The sequence below is a fragment of the Poecilia latipinna genome, unplaced genomic scaffold (assembly GCF_001443285.1).
Source record: "Poecilia latipinna isolate Pla-1442-1.1 unplaced genomic scaffold, P_latipinna-1.0 Scaffold23, whole genome shotgun sequence".
NCBI classification, from domain to species: domain Eukaryota; kingdom Metazoa; phylum Chordata; class Actinopteri; order Cyprinodontiformes; family Poeciliidae; genus Poecilia; species Poecilia latipinna.
This window is the reverse complement of record NW_015112639.1, coordinates 131,768-147,112: the sequence shown is the minus strand read 5'-3', so window position 1 is coordinate 147,112 and position 15,345 is coordinate 131,768. Positions and strand designations below refer to the sequence as shown.

General features: G+C 39.5%; 1 protein-coding gene across 18 annotated transcripts in view; it reads right to left on the bottom strand.

The window, feature by feature from the left end:
* The window catches only part of LOC106949934 (regulating synaptic membrane exocytosis protein 1-like), a 75,075-nt gene that overhangs the window by 22,358 nt on the left and 37,372 nt on the right, over window positions 1-15,345 (bottom strand). For 13 of the 18 annotated variants that reach the window (XM_015036497.1, XM_015036528.1, XM_015036536.1 and 10 more), the window contains 8 exons: window positions 10,980-11,242; window positions 9,327-9,997; window positions 4,682-4,722; window positions 3,883-3,996; window positions 3,704-3,803; window positions 3,404-3,527; window positions 2,362-2,379; window positions 716-762 (listed from right to left, as the gene is read on the bottom strand). In XM_015036497.1, coding sequence (XP_014891983.1) covers window positions 716-762; window positions 2,362-2,379; window positions 3,404-3,527; window positions 3,704-3,803; window positions 3,883-3,996; window positions 4,682-4,722; window positions 9,327-9,997; window positions 10,980-11,242 — 1,378 coding nt within the window. Of the gene's footprint in view, window positions 1-715; window positions 763-2,361; window positions 2,380-3,403; window positions 3,528-3,703; window positions 3,804-3,882; window positions 3,997-4,681; window positions 4,723-9,326; window positions 9,998-10,979; window positions 11,243-15,345 lie in introns of those variants that run through there. The other 5 variants (XM_015036514.1, XM_015036523.1, XM_015036631.1 and 2 more) reach the window with 3 other exon arrangements.

The window sequence follows — 15,345 nt, the reverse complement described above, 5'->3', positions numbered from 1 at the left end:
GAGTAAAAAAAATAATAACTTGTAGTATTAGCAATAGCTGTGCAGGAGGGAGAATAGATGATGACAGATGATAATCTGCTTTACTTTATTTCCAGCAGGCTTGTTGTTTGGTGTGTTTCATACCACATTACAGGTTAAATGAATAAATGCACAACAACTAAGTGAGTTCTGTCAGAGGAAATATGCATGAAAAACAATCACCACCCAAATTCTACATTTTTTATATGACTTTGTGTCAAGTTCAAACAGATAATATCCACAAATCTCCACACCAAAACAGTGCAAGAATGACACACAGGAGACTGAAATCTCACCTGCTTCTTATCAAATGGCAGTGCCAAAAAGTTTTTTCCAGAGATCTAAGGCTACAGTGATGACTCACGGCGGTAATATGGAAATAATTCATGTTTTGTAACACCACATCTGGTACTAGAACAGCTTCACACCAGGTGAGTGTTTACCACTTCATTTGTTTATTTTGGTTCAGATCAGGACAAATTATTCAGATCTATACTGACTTTTATTTTGAACAAAGTTAATGGAAAAATATTTAGTAGTAAAATATCTCTCAATTATTTCATAAAAGAACCTTTGTCTCATTACTTCATGATTTTTAAAGACATAATGAGGTAAACATTACATTAAAAGTTGAAAGTTAGTTAAATTAATAGAAAGATTAGAAGAAAGAGAAAAGCATGTTGAAGCAGATACTTACTGGATTCTAATGGAGGGTGGGACGTGTCGGGGATTCTTGGGATATCACTGAAAAAGAGTTGAAAGCGAAACACGCGTCACTCACATTTTGCCTCCCCCTAAACAGTTCAAAGTACGTCAGAAACGAAACTGACAAAAAGTGCATGCAGGCATCTAAAAGAAAATTGCTGCACTGTAATTGAAATTTTTGCGATGCTCAGATGGAAAGTATCATGAAGAAGCAGAGGGGAAGATGTGAGGCATGCTCCTGTTGTGACTGCAGTGTTTCCCTGACTCATTCACACGTTTCTGGAGGCCATGACGGGAGCTGAAGCAGGACTGGACTAAAACCAGCAGCTCCTTTCTGTCAATGGCGACTTCTGTCCCCTCTTCCGTCACCCATGGGAAACATCAGTATTTACTGCACCAAAAAGGAAAACCAGCAAGCCGTGAAGCACTTATCAGTGTCAACTGATTGATTGTTAGATTCCATTTTTAAAAAAGGGTCAAACATGAGGCCGTTGTTGGACTAATAGAGCCTCTTTTTTCCGAAGTTTTGACATATGAAGGATGAAAAACAACCATTTGGACTTTAATGAGCCGCAGAAAACAAGATTTTATCATGCAGTTGGTTAAAATACATGTAGAAGAATCTGAATTCATCCAACTTTCAGTAGAACTATGAACCACCATTGCATAAATGGGCAGTTCGATCAAATTGATTTTGGCCTCTGAGCCTTTACAAAAGATCCATTCATATTTTTTAGGTATTATTTTGCAGATTTTCAGATGTGCTTGGGATCACTTGTGTTTGACACACCCCAAATATAGGATGGTATTTTTTTTTTGTAAATCTTTCAAAAATCTAAGGTTTAGTGTGAATTTTATTGTATTTTGTAGCCAGAAAACCTAAAAACAGTGAACGTATGAGACATAAGTCAAAATCAGGGTTTCCATTGTTCTTCTGATTCTACTGAGAATATTAAGGAAATCAGAATCAACTTTATTACCCAAGATTCTGCGCACAAATAAGTAACTTGACTTCTGCTTCACTCACAGAGTACACACATTAAGCATAAATACATATATTTACGGAAAAATAAAGAAACAATATGTGTATGAACACCCACAACATGGTGTAAAACATACCTCTATAAAACAAAGCATAGATCAATGACAACTCATTATGTAACAGCAGGACAAAACTACAACTGCCAATTAAAATAATTTCAAATATTAAACTGATAAGTGTTTCATGAACCATGAGCTGCTTCTGAGTTCATTCCAAAACCAAGATAACTCAAACATAATAAAAAAGAAAAGCTTGCTTCATGACTCCCAGTGCTCCAGCAGAGCTCAACAGTCACGGAAATGTTGTATGTGAAGGATCTGACTTTTCTGCACAGGCAACCTGAACTCTTGCAAAAGCGTGGCTTAAATGATGAATGTTCCCGGTGGCCATTTTGGATCTCATGAAGTGAACTTGACCGAGAACGTTTGATCTATTTCACTTAATGCTGCACACAAATATTCTGACAAAAGCTCGCAATTTCATAAGTGCTAGATAATATTCAGAGTAGTTCATTAGGAGATACAAAATGGCACCTGTAAAGCCAAAATAGTTTCAGTGAGAGGATTAAAGATTCCTTAAAAAACAGAATTACTTACTGATATTTTCTATAAACCCTTCGTGAGTGTTTGGAAAGAAAGTATTAGATTCAAAATTTCAAATATTTTTCTTCTGCTAGTATATTAGCAGTTAAATCTAATTCAGTGGGAAAAACGTGTTATGTTGTGTAAACAACCTAAACAAGATAAGCATTTGTGAAAACTAACCTGCAACATTTATTGTTTCTGTGGGAGATTTCTTTGAAAGTCAACTTCTATCTAATTAAAATGCATTTGATAAGGTAGAGGATGATTTTATGCTTAATTGTAAAAGAAAACTTCTTAGTTTTCAAGAGTACAAGTATCATCAAGTGGAAAAATTCCATTTTGTTCAATCAATTAAACTACAATTTATCAACTATTTTCCCAAATCCAATGTAATCAGTGATGGAATCCATTTAATACACACTTTTATCTTACATATTTAAAAAGCTAAATACAGCAGTCCAGTATTTACATCCATGCAGCACCTTCACATACTTTTAGTCAGTGGACTCCAAATATTAAGTGCATTTTTATAAAGTGTTTAAGATAAAAACAGTTGATGCAGATCCTGAAGCACGACGGCGCACCAGGTCACCAAGCTAAAGTCAAAGTGATCAATCATTCAAACATCAGAAAATTGAAATTTGGAACCATCCAAGAATCTCCAGAATTCACAAAATTGAGTTGGATAAACAGGAAAAAACCCGAAGAGCTCCTCCAATTATTGCCAGAAAAAAAACGGAAGAGATTTGACCGAGATTTAGATATCCAGAATGTCAAGAGCGACTTAGAGTAGCAACAAAACTAAATATTTTTGCCTTTGATTTTTTTTTATTGCTTATTTGATGAGAAAAGATAGAAGAAACATATCAAGACAATCTGATGTCTGCATCACACCGAAGACGACTAATAAAACAAAAGCATTTAAAACTTGATGAAAAATGTTTTAACTGCTCTCTGTTATGCGACAGAGGCTTCAGAATATTAACTTTGGTCTTGACTGCACAGACTAACATTAACTAATGTTAACAGTTTCTGTGTTTCTCTCCAGACTCACCCAATAGGCCTGGACACCACCAGCTCCACCTGAGGTTCGGCTTGGGACTCCAGGATGATGTTATAAACTTCCTTCATGGTCGCCCCTGGCAACAGCTTCCCGTTCCACTGCAAAACCTCATCCCCTGAAATCAGGTGTTAATGCCCATGTGATTGCTCATCATAACTATAGTTCATATTATTTTTATGTCAGGTAGGAGCGCTAACTGTGTGTGTGTGTGTGAAGAAACCAGGAGGTTATACAACTTCTTTTATGAGATCGTAACAGTTGAATCAGGACAGCGGAGAGGGTTCGGTCTACCTGCTCGAAGATGTCCCACCACGTCGGCCAGGCTGCCCTTCTTGACTTTGGTGATGAAGGCACCTAATCTCCCTGACTCAGTGACCCTCCCTCCCACCACCTGGAGAGGTCAAAACACACCGAGGAGCCGTTATTCAAGCCAGAACTCCCAACCGCATGTTGCACAGACGGCCTCTGACCTTTAGCCCGAGCAAAGCCCCAGCCTCCTTAGGCATGGTGGCACTTCTCTTGCTGAGGGTGATTCGTCCAATCAGATGGTCTCCCTCTTTGGACGGCTGCCAGGTTACAGGATGCTGCAGGATGGAGACGGTACACCTTAGACAGCAGACTTTGATAATGATAAACATCTGGCAACGTGACTCTAGTGGAACCTGCAAGTTTATTTAAAAAAGCCAGGCTATATCAGAGATAGAAATAAAGCTTTTAGGTTGTGCTGCAGCAAGCTAGCTTTAGTTTAATTCAATGTTTTAAAGGCACACTGCCCTGCATGTTTTCGTCATTTCCCTGGTTCAGCAAACGAGATTTTACATGATATCACGCCAACTCTTTTTGTAAAAAGAGTATGCAACATGGATTTTATTGACATGTCTCAAAACCAAAGGTCATTGACTTCTTAGTCATTATCATTACTGCAGATCTCTCTTTGCAAAAGAAGGATTTGCCAGCACATACTGGATTCACCAAACTGCAATCAAAAAAAGTTTAAGGAACTCAGAGAAGATCTAATAAGAACTGAAGATTCACACAGGCTGGAAAAGTCTTATCCAAAAGCTGCAGCTGCAGATTAATTTGTTCAAACCGTTGTGCCTAATTATAAATTATCCAGATGTGTCAACACTTTGTTACCCTGGGTGGATAGGGGATTGTGTCCCCAGTTATTTTTTTTTTTAAATGATTGAAGTTGTATTTTCATTCCATCCTGAAAACAGTTCAAACAAATCATTAAAAGTCCAAACTTAAAAACAAAAAGTGACTTACATGCCACCCTGTGGGGTCATGTGGATTGCACTCCCAGTCTCCTGCAACAGAAAAGACACGACTTCACCCACTGAAGACATAGGAGTTAGCTCAAGCTAACAGCTCCTACTCATAATATCTGCTGACAGAGAAGGTCAAGTTTATTTAATATTTAAGTCTGAGATCAGAATGCCTAAAAAACCGTCAGACATTTTGAGTCGATATGAATAGAAAAACATCTACAGTCTAAAAACAACGAACCTGAGAAAGTCTAAAGCTGTTACTCTGATTATTTAAACGTAAAACTGAAAATGATTTACAGTCAGACAGCAGGAGAACTGCATGAAGTGAAGTTTTCTTCATCAAGTTATGGTTTGGAAAAAGGTTGACAATGTTTTATGCAGGCAAATATCTGCAAACCGGAGCACTGGAACGGTTTGGTGACCGCAATGTGTGCAGAACTTCAGGAATAATGTTATGAAAGAAGAGAAGCAGAACCAAGTGTTGTCAGTAGCAGGGAAGCTGTGAACTTAACGAACTGCAACCACCATCAGTAATGTTATGCAACCTTCACGATAAAGCCTCTGCCTGGAGACTATTATTGTTATAACTCAGGCTAACTGAGTATAAACCTACAGGCGGGGATGGATCACATGCTAGAAGAGGCGTGTGTCTAAGCAAAGACATTCACCTTTTGTTCCAGCTTGATTAAAGCTTAATCTCAAACTAAAAACTAAAATATTCAATTAAAGAGCATTTACTGGGGAAAAAAGTTAATGTTAGAAAGAAACAATTTTAATAGTAATCACTGGTGCCACAGTTATTGGCACTCCTAACCATTTCTATAAGATAAATGGAGCAAACATTTCTGCAGTTTCTGCTTTTGGCTGGGTCACATAGCCACTCTTCAAAATGGGAAAGACTTGTAAACATGAAACTCAAGTAGACATTAGTCTAACACTTTTATACTATAATAACTTTGACTAAAGATGCCACAGCTTCAGTTTATTTTCATAAAAATGTAAAATAAAAATCTAAAAGATTTTCATTCAAGATAGAAAAGCAAATGTTACTGTAAGTGAAAATAAAAGCACGAAGATTATTACTGTTATAACAATGTAATAGTATTCCAAACATAGCAGATTATGACACTGCTGGAGGTTTCTTCCTGTTAAAAGATGACTGCTTTTTTCCACTGCTACTAGTTTCCAGCTCGGGAATGGGGATTGGTTCGACGTTTATGACAGCTTCCTCAGACAGACAAGTTTGTAAACTGAATTTGTTTTTGAGGAGAAAGTGCAGAAAAAGGAGAAATGCTATTTTAAGCGGAATCAAGAAAGCAAGACAAGAAAAATACAGGATTATCTGCCCAAAATAAAAGCCTACTTTGCCTAAGTTTGGAGTTAAAATGATTACAAACATCTTTTCAGTAAAGAGAAAAGCAATCTTTACTGGTCAGAGCAATAACACCGGGGTTAATTGTTACTTTTAAGCAGATATAATCACTGTACTGGTAGCATCTCCCAGTCAATCTCACACAGAAAAGAAAAACATTCAAAGACAAAAAAAAGTGCTTAGCCGGTGGAATATCAGATATTTTTAACAAAATAATACAAGTTATAGAAAAGATTAAGTCAGAGGTCGTGTGTGTCGAGTGTTTGACTGCTCCCTTTCTGTTGTTTTGGAGGATGTGTAGGCTGCATCTTCCATATGCAGAAACACGCATGTAGAAATAAAAAAACAGACATGCTGTGCTGCGAGCGTCTGCATATGGAAGCACGAGTCTGAGTGTTTTCCTGCAGTGATCTTACGAAGATTTACATGCCTGGGTGCTTCTCTGCTGCCAGCATCCACATCTCAGAGTTGACCTGATCTCAGGCTGAAGATTAAAAAATAAAATGCAACAGCTACTCACAGCTACAGGGGCAAATTTAAAACCTGAACTTGGAGAGCCATGGTTAGTGGATGTCTCCTTCTGATGCGAGTGAATTTAGCATAAAATACAAACAGTGCCAGGAACTGCGTTAAAAGTTTCAGTTCAAACTCATGTTAATATTAGACATGGATACCTCAAATAAATACACAAACAAGTTTTCAAATAGATAATGAATTAAAGGAAAAGAGCTATGCTCAATTCAACCAAAAATCCACCAGACGCCTGACCTACTTTTTGTTTTGCTAAAGTGTCATATATTTAAAATTTTAAATAGACATTAATTTGCAATTTCTTTTGCCTGATTTTGTTAGTTTGTAATAATGTTATTTTGGTCACTAAAGTACAAATTTTCCACATAACTTTATATTTTGTTCTGCCTGGTGATGTAACTTTTAAAATATCTCGTCTTGATAAACACACTCTACGGTTTAGTGCGAGTAAACTAAATTCAGCTTTGAGCTGTTTTTCATAGAAACACACAGCAAGCAACCCCAGTGGCTTTTAACGGTTAGTAGGAAAGTGACATGACCCGGCTGAACTGAGCAAGGTTAGATGGTGTGTTTTAAAGCTAGCAGATGTACAGCTGGTTATGTGGGACGACATGGGGTCACATGGGGTCAACCCTGGGATTTATGGAGGCCAAACAGCCACCCGTTGGCCATACTGCTCATAATGTTGGACTGCGCCTGCTCTGGGGTAGGATGAGAACAATTTAACATGACAAATAATCAGGAAATGATTCATGTGCTGACATGCACTTTCTAGAATAACACCACAGAGTGTAAACTTGACAAAAAGCCTGCATTTTACAGCAATTCACAAAATGCTGGTGAAGGAAATTCTTAAATTCTCAAAGCGACAATAATACACACATGATGAAAAGCAACTGTTTGTTTTATTCTGAAAATTAGAATTAATTCATACTTTTTTCAAGCTTAAAATAATTTTGTGTGGAAAAAATAAACAATCTTCAGCAGGGCAGGCATGTTATTTTGAAAGATTCCTTTAAAAAACTTTTTTCGACAGGAAATAGAACATTTTGCAGAGCCTGTCACCTTATTCTGAATTAATATGTTTTGATTGGCTGGTGGCAGCCATAATGAATTAATAAATGAATGAAGAAGCTGCTGAGTGTTAGAAGAACTCAGAAAATGCTGAGTCGCTGGTTGCCATGGTGATTCCTGCCCCCTCAATGGCACGGGGTGAATCTACAGCACCAATTTTTGTACAGTAAACATACATGTATGGTTTAACTCTCAAACTAGAAATATCCAGTGCATAAATATGCAAATATTTATATGGCAGGAGTGAGTTAGAGTTCGGGTGCACACACTTTGCATTCTGTTGAGTTGAGAGAAAAACATAGTGGGAAAAACACTCAGTGAAAGTTGACAAAAATGCCACTGTTAAAGTGTACAAATTGCACTTTTTGAAGTAAGCCAAATTAACTAGGGTGTGTGGCATCAATAAAGTCTCAACTGAACATCCCATAGAAAAAATAAATCAAAATCAACAAAAAATTAAGCATAATAGTATGAAAAACACAAACTGTCAATTCAGTTAAACTTTTAGAGATGTACTGAAACTCAAGCTCATTCAAATGCCTCAGTTGTTGATAAAGAAAATTGTTGCAGTGTTTTTAACATATTGTTTAGAAAATCAGACGGAGCCAAGGTGTTGAGGGGATCCATTACGGATCAGCTTATTTTAATTACCAGGATATCTTCATGACTCGATCCCGGATTAAGTGGAAGATGACGGATGGGCGATCAAATCAACATCATCATTAGATGTTCTAAACTTAAATTCAGTTTACAAAAATGCATTTCCATTTTACCTATGTTCTCAATTCAAATATCTGTGGATGAAATATCAAGTCTGCAAACAATCATCTCAACATTTTAAACAGATGACTCTGCAGGTTTGTATCTATAAGACGGATCACAACCAACCATCTGCAAACAAGGAAAATGAGACACGTTTACAATTTTCCTCAAACTATTCAGGTTGCAAACTGTCAGAATATTGGTGAAAGCTCTCTACAAGGGAACAAGTTACAGCACTTAATAAAGCAGAGAAAAATGAAAGGGGAGGAATGGAGTAAAGTAAAACAGCTGAAAAGGCAAAATGAGAAGGCTTTGGTTTTGTGCTTCATTTTTTTTAACCAAATATCATCCATTTTATTATCAATTCATCAAACAGCAAAAACAGAAATATTATGATGAACCATCTTTATGTTTTGGATCAGGGGTCCCCAAGCTACGGCCTGCGGGCCGGATCCGGCCCGCCTCCTCATTTGGTCCGGCCCCCTGAACAATACCAGAGAGCATTCAGTGTTTTTTTTCATATATATGTGGATTTTTCTTCAACCACCAGGGGGTCTCTTGAGCAGATATGAAACTTAGTTTCCCTCAATGGAATATATACTAGTCAGTACCAGTCACCGTTTTGCTCACGGTTTTTTTCCATTTGCATTCTGGGTAAAAATCTATTTACAAACGCGAATATGTCGTCGGCAGTAATCCAATGCCCCCCCCCGTCAACAAAACTTTTCTAAGGTTTCTTTCTCGAAAAACTAAGACTGGCCCCTGACCAGAAAAGGGAACAGTCATGTGGCCCTCGCAGGAAAAAGTTTGGGGACCCCTGCTCTAGATGGAGTATTTTGTAGGTTGGGTTATGACAGATATTTCATGTGACTAAACAGAGACTTTAGAAATGCTAACATCTTACCTCTCTCGCTTATGCTTTCGATCTCGGCGTCGTCGCAGCTGCTGTACTCTGGCGTAGTCCCACCTTCCTCCTCCGAACTGCTGACAGAAGTTTGTCTCTTCCCCCCGACCCCCAGCCCTCGTTTGGACTTGTAGGGCCGTGGCGGAGGCGGCCGCAAAGATTCGGACTGGTCGGAGCTTAGCGAATCATTGCGCAGCATGCTTTCAGCCTTGTCCCGCTTGGTCCGTTTCACCCCGGCACCCGGGCTGAGACCCGTTTCGGGTCCCGAAACTGAAGGTACTCTGAGTTCAGGAGGAGGGGCTTTCTGTGAAACAGCCGGTGCCCCGCCCGCCGTCCTCTGTCCAGGTCGAGTAGTGTCCCCGACCTCGCCTGTCGCGCTACCCGTGCCTCGACCCGGCACAGCCTGACCCCTGCCTCCTGAAGGGAAAGGCTCCGCCTGTCGAAGGGGACCCCCGCTGTTGCCCACCTGCTGATAACCCCCCTCCTCTGTCCTTCTAACGCTGGCGCCTCCTCCAACAGGGTCGTGCTCCAGAGACCGCCCCTTCGACAGCTGCCAACCTTCCTTGCGCTCCCCTCGAAGGTCCCGGTCCATGGAGACCTGGGTCTGCAGCCTCGGATGGCCTGACCGCCGCTCCCCCCGACCCGTCCCACTGCCTCCACGTCCATTTCTCCTGAGGAGCAAGTGACATTTTGCGTTTACCAAAAAACCTAACCATCATTACTTGGATAACTTTTTAACCCTCTAAGACACAATGGTGTAAAAAGAAAACATGTACATTTCAAACAAAAAAGTAAAATGCTGACTTTCAATATTCAACATATAAAATATTGACTGAAATCCGATCCAGAACCACACAGCATTCTGGGAGATGTAGGCAGAGGAGAGGCTTTAGTTGCTCAACCTCTCATGGTTATGGTTACCTAGCAACTCATTCACTCTTTGGTTACCTAGCAACAACTTGTTGAGCTACTACCGCAGCAGCAGTTTCAGGTTTAGCCGCTGTACCTCTTAGCTATTTAAAAATAACAAAATGGAGTGAAAACTGTGGATAAAACAGGAAAGATTGCCCCAGATATTTAAAATGAAAAACTTATCAATAATTATCAATATCGACTGATATGAAACACTTACATTTTAATAAGTTTTTCACCCATATCATCCAGCCCTAGCAGAACAGATGGACATATGTAAATTGGGATTAGATCATCAATTAATTAAATGGACCAAGATGATTATACTTTTTTTACTTTATCACTAAATTATTTCACATAAATAGCACAAATTTAGATCATTTGTCACCAGCAACCAGTGTCATTTTCCTTAACCTCAGGAAAGAGGTTTGGAGATTGCAAAGCTCATTTGAGAAACTTCCTGACAAGTTTGATCTACTGGAAGCCATAAGAATGTGCGGGAGAGAGGATGAATTAAATCCATCTTGTTTGACTTTCCCTACAGAATCTATTCCAGATATTTACCAAATCCGGGTTCAGATAATACAACAGATCAGATTTGATTGATATTTTTTGTGCATTCACTTCAGCTATTGTTCAATTTGAGAGAAAAGCCATAACTCAAACACATAAAACCTAACGCACAATCCTCTCTGACACTTTTATTGGAAAGTCTCTCTCAGGTTTGGTCCTTTATCTTACCTGTCCCGAGGTGGCTCACTAAGTGACCTAGCGTCTGTCCCCGGCGCGGTCCCCAGCGTGCTCGCTCGGTCTTGGATTGTCCCCGTCGAGCCTGTGGGCGCTTGGGAGCGAGATCTCAGCTTATCCAGAGACACTTGGCACACAGACGGCTCGCTGACAGCAGAACCGAGACCGGAGGGCTTCCCTGGGGGACCAGTGAACCAGTCGCCTGGCTTGGTGAGGATCTCCTGCTGCTTTCTGCAGTTATTGCACACCCATATCACCTACAAAACACAGAAGTCAGCCATTTGACAATCAGATCATGTAAAGCAACATAAGCCGCAAGGCCTTACAGAGAACTTTAGATAAGAAGGTGCTTCTGAAACTATGTTGTACTGCAGCAAGTGAAAACAGCCATTTAGTTTGCCACACACTCATCTGAGGCCAAGCCTCAATTGCTGTGAAACAGGAAATGGAACAGTGCACTTCCTAAAGATCTGCAGTGATGCCAGTGAGTCATCCTAGGGAAAAAAAAGGCTTTTATGGAAGCTTTTTAAGATTGAAATGATGGAAAGCGTACCAGAGAGCAGCTTGCCTCTCCCACTGTGGGCTGCCTTTGGCCACAAAATAAGGAACATGGAGCCAACTGTTAAATTAAAGGACACTAGGATTACTGTCAAAATAATATCTCCATTTCTCTTTCTAATTCTGTCGTCGCACATATGCACACCAACTGTACACTGGCTGCGGAGCGCAGAAGAGTGTCCAAATTCAGATTTATTTCTTCAAGCACTTGTGGAACTTTAATGGCTAATTTGAAGATGAAATGTTTGTTGTGTGGCCACAATCTACGACAGAAACAGCTACAGTAGCAACACAAGCTCTCCTGTTACAGTCATGGTAATAAGTAAGAGCAAAGTCAAGGTTTCTGTGTTCACCTGTTATTGTTTATTAAACACAGATGAAGCCAAAATGGAAAAGCTCTGTGTGGAAAATCAAATCCACCCCACAATCCAACAGCCTGCAAAAGTTTGAGTTTATGAGACTCTCACATTGTTGTGGAGAAGTTTTAGATTAGTTGCGAAGTGGCTGAAAAACATATCAACATATAGGTTTCATATCAGTCGACAAATAATCATTGATTTGTTTTTGTCCTACCAAACCGGCGATCTGATCGTTCCTGTTTTAACCACAATTTCCTCTCAAACTCCTTTCCCTACACATCATTCTCTTGACTTTTAAGTCGTTATGAGGCACGGTGGCAAAACATGAAACTGTTGCTGCGCATGTTACTCTATAGGTTGTTGCTAGGTAACCAAAGCATGAGTGAGTTGATGCCACCAACCTTTCTTAGCTGCTTGTGGAGGGTTCAGCAGCTCCTCTGCCTACATCCCCCAGAATGCTGTTCAGTTCTGGACTGGAGTTCAGTGAAATTAATTAATATTGTAATGGACATATTATCTATTGATGCGTTTCTCACGATATATATTGTTACTGACTTCTTCAGATGCTGCTTCAGTTCATTGAGTTTGTAGACAGCTGTTTCTGCGAATCTCTCTGAAGGTCCCACCTCACCAGATTATTCAGATTGGGGTCCAAACTTTGGCTTGATCATTGGATAATGATTATTATTTCTTCTTCAGCCCTTCTATAGCAATTGTCCTTCTATTTTTGGGATCATTAGTGACTCAGTTTGGCTTGGTAGACGTTGGAGTCATGTTCAACTCAATGAGTGAAAGGCGCCTGGGTTGTGTGACCACCAAATGTTTTGTAGTTCCTTCCCATGCAGTTTTGGAAAGTAAAGCTTGAGGATGTTGTTTTGTGTGTGCAAAAAGCATGACTTTATCAAGGGACATCTTTATCCTTTTCGAATTTTGCAAGGTCTGCTTCCTGTGCATCACTGCTTTGTTCTGATCAGGACGTATTGAAAAAAATGGAAAATTGAGGCTCAGAGATCTGTGCAGCGTTCTGAGTCAGTGAGGAAGTATAGATGGACTGAGGATGTGAGGTTGGGTGAGAAATAAAGATACTGAGAAGCTGAGCCAGAGGACGGGAGAATCAGTCCCACTCCTGCAGCCACCAGGGTTCTCATTACTCCTGAACACTCCCCGATGACTCTTTAAAGAGAGGTAAAATAAAATGCTCACCCCCATCTCTTCCCTTTCCATCCCTCATTTCTCTCTTTCTCCCTTTCTCATCCCTGCTTTCCCCTTCCATTTCTCCCTCCTCCAAATTGCTTTTGATTAAAGCTACAAAAGCCGAGGAGAAAACAGCTTTACACCAACGCAGCTATATTTATCCTGCCAAACACCCCAGCACCACCGGGGAGAGAGCGAAAACATGTGCATACACACACGCATAGACACACTCAACAAAGAAAGCAAAACACCACCTTATGTGGGACGTTATAGCTTTGGTGAAAGCATCCACCAATCTGTGATTTTTCTGCAGCCGGACCAACAAGGTGGACGGCAGCCAGGCCGACAGAGCGGTGCGAGTCTACGGATACTGAAGGAATTCTTCAGGAATCAACTGGAGATTCTTTTTATCGGCTTTGGTGGTTTGGAGAAGCAAAAGTTACACATCAACATGCTTTGGGCTACAAACAAATATAAATCTCACACAGAAACATGTTAATCTTCACTTTCAGCAAGTCTAAACTGACAAGAGAAAGTGACTTAATTCAAAGCACTGCAGAAAGAAACTGAAGAAGAGAGTTTTGTTAACTGCCACTGATTGTGTTTGTCATGTTTTTATTATTTTATGCATTGATGCTTGCAAAACTAATCTATTTCTCTGATTGAATGTAAATCCTGATACTTGTAAACGATACTGCTATCTTGCCAGGCTGAAAAAGAGATGTTAGATCTTAATGAGATTCATTATCTAGTTAAATAAAGGTTTTTATTCCAGATTTTCAGCAGAACATTTTTTGCTTTATTTGCAATTTCTGACTAAAGAAAAAAAAATCTATCACAGATCTCCCTGGAAATCTAACTTAAGTGTATTTGTTTCTTCTTAAATGTTGGAAATTAATATTTTTCAAATGAGAACTATCAACTGGAACAAAATTACATTTGTGAAGTTGAAGATTTCTCCCAAGCAGATACAATCCAAACTGGCCATCACAATTGGTGAGTAAGCAGAAATCTTTCGTCAGAAGACTTTTCTGTGTTGGAATGTAAGTGAGTTTTTCACTTTTATTTCCAAACTGGGATGAGGAGATCTAAGATAGACTACTGTCACCTGGTGGCTGTGATGGTACAGTGAAGAACTGGCGCTGGATTAAGCAGAGAAAAGCAGCCTTGTTTTAAAATAAATGTTTAGCATTACTTAAAACTTGATTAACTATTTAAAATTTAATATTAGTCATTTATTCTCCTAATTTTGGTTTTTTTTATTCCCCTACAGTGGGCCGGATTTGATCCACGGGTTTGACACGTGATTTAGAAGGTTAAGTGAAAGGAAAAACTATGGCGGAAAATGGTCCACAAGCAATTTCAACCCTCATCAGATCAAAATCCTGCAGACAATTTATGGGGTTTCACATGGGGTTTGGGACTGACGTGAGACCCTGAAAACCCAGTTTTATTCTGACAAAAAAAAAAAAAAAAAAAAATCCTATTTTGACTAAAACTGCACTGACGAAGGAAGTGTGGGCAAAACACAACCTTTAAAAGGTGGGATGTGAATTAAGACTCAAGGTGCTAAAAAAACAGACATGAGCAACAGAGTGCCAGGTAGATATATGATGCATAGCTAATAAAAAAATAACTAAGAAAAGGGTGATTTGGATGTCCGCAATGCTGAAGAGTCTATAGTTGAAGATTGAACTTTGGTGCTTAAAAAGCACTGCGTGATAATATTTGTAGAGTTTTTCTGATCCAGTAGGAAACACAATACAAGCCAGAGCTGATATCTTTTACCCTTATTGAAAGCTTTGTGATGTGACTGAACAGGCAGAGATTTGGAGTAGTGAGCTGTTCTTTTTTTTTTAAGAGACTCACTTAATCTCATGGTAATCCTTGTATTAGATCACACTCTGATGGTGAAAGAGAGCTGCTTGACAGCCAGAACACACACACACACACACACACACACACACACACACACACACACCCATTTGCTTAAACATATAAGCTCCTTCTTCACATAAACTAAAAAACAAGTATGCTGTCAAAAAATATAAGCATATAGGCAATGATACATCCATCCATAAATCAAATGACTGCTTTTTTTCCAAACGTTCAACATCTCTAACAGCAGGAGCAATGCATCACATGACCACAGCGGGACAAAACACGCGCCCTCTCCCCCCAAACCGCATGATGAGTTTATGAGTGAAGGAGAGAACAGTGAGCAAGAGAGAATGGCTTCTCCACAGATG